The 1,422-nt window shown below is 57.9% G+C and overlaps 1 protein-coding gene across 1 annotated transcript in view; it reads right to left on the reverse strand.

Moving 5' to 3' along the window:
• Positions 1 to 904, reverse strand: part of LOC103582407 (NUT family member 2D-like) — a gene marked incomplete at its 5' end in the record, with an annotated part of 4,776 nt that extends 3,872 nt beyond the window's left edge. Inside the window, 2 exon segments of the mRNA XM_008564010.1 lie at positions 199 to 603; positions 782 to 904. Of these exon segments, the coding sequence (XP_008562232.1) occupies positions 199 to 603; positions 782 to 904 (528 nt within the window).
• Positions 905 to 1,422: the final 518 nt, after the last annotated feature.

Here is a 1,422-nt window from a genome sequence, read left to right on the forward strand (position 1 = left end):
GATCAATTGACCTAAGGCTCCTGAATGTATGTCACATACTGGAGTGTGACATTAATTAAATTGCTGAGAATTCATGTGCCGTCGCCCACGTGACCTTCCTACAGTTTCCCCTAAATAGCCTGCCCTCCTCGTCCATCCCTGGTTCCCCTTCATGTGGGAGCTGTGGGATTAGCTCCATCCCCCAAGGAGGGCACTGACATGAGGAAGCAGGACAGAGCTTCAGCATCAGGACTCTGGGGCAGGTGCTTGCAGGCCAGGTGCTTGAAGCACTGCCAGCGTCGGAAGTTCTGGTAAACACTCCTGGGGTTATAGGAGTCCTTTGGCGGGGCCTTGGCCTGGGAAGGGGCCTTGTCACCATCCCCACAAGCCCCATGTGGCCGTGGCCTGGCATTCCCTGGGAACACGGTGGGAACCAGCTGGGCAGCTGGAGGGTGGGCCAGAGGTAGGTGGCCTGGGAACCAGTCCTTTTCGCCAGCCCACGTGCCCCCGGTGGATGCCACAGGAATCACGGTCTCCACAGCAGGCGCTGCCAACAGCAGGGGAGCAGGACGCTGAGCACCCCCACAGAAGGCCCCTGGAGCACTCCAGTTGAGGGAGGAGGTCCTGAGCCAGGACAGTGGTCTGAGTGTGAGAGGGCTGTGCTGGAGCCCCTTCTGTCCTGACTGGGACAATGATATTGAAAACCCTGGCCCCACTTGGGCCATGGCCAGCGGCTCCCACCATCTGAGGCGTCCTCAGGAAAGCAGACAGCACCAGAGGGCCACCAGGAAGGAATGCTGACGTCACGAGGGCAGGTGGCAGCTGCTCCCAGGGGGCCTGGATACTCGGCCGGAAGCAGGTGAAGGAAATAGCAGACCAGTGAATGGAGGGTTCAGGGTCATGCTGGGCCCCAGCACTGCAGATGCTGTGGAGACAAAGGAGAGGACCAAATGAGCAGGAGACTCGGCCATCAGGCTGGAGGCTCTCCCTTCCCTGAGAGTCACTGGCAATAAGAGTGAGGCATTGCAGCAGGTGAAGGACATAAAGACGGGGAATTGTGCGGTTTGTCCCCAAGTGAATTTAGTGCTGTCCCTCATGTTGAGAATTATTCTGCTAGAGAACTGGCTCCCCATTCACCGAGACCCTCTGACCCCTGTCAGCCAAGAAGCAACAGGTAAGCTTCCCCTGGCCCTGAGAGCCTCCCCAGGGTGTCCCTGGCACATGACCTGCCAGCCTCATGGGCTTCCTCCTAGATGTGAGTCGGGATGGACTCTGCTTGGCAGCACAATGCCCCTCAGTGTATGCACCCCCACGAAGGGCACCTTCTCCATTGCCAGTTGCAGGCACCCATATGGCCTGTGTGAAGCCAGCAGATTCACAAGGTTATGGGCCCTTCTCCTCCTCAGTGTCCTTTTCCTATTTCCTGAAATACACATAACTTAA

This window comes from Galeopterus variegatus, unplaced genomic scaffold (assembly GCF_000696425.1).
Source record: "Galeopterus variegatus unplaced genomic scaffold, G_variegatus-3.0.2 Scaffold16113, whole genome shotgun sequence".
Classification (NCBI taxonomy): domain Eukaryota; kingdom Metazoa; phylum Chordata; class Mammalia; order Dermoptera; family Cynocephalidae; genus Galeopterus; species Galeopterus variegatus.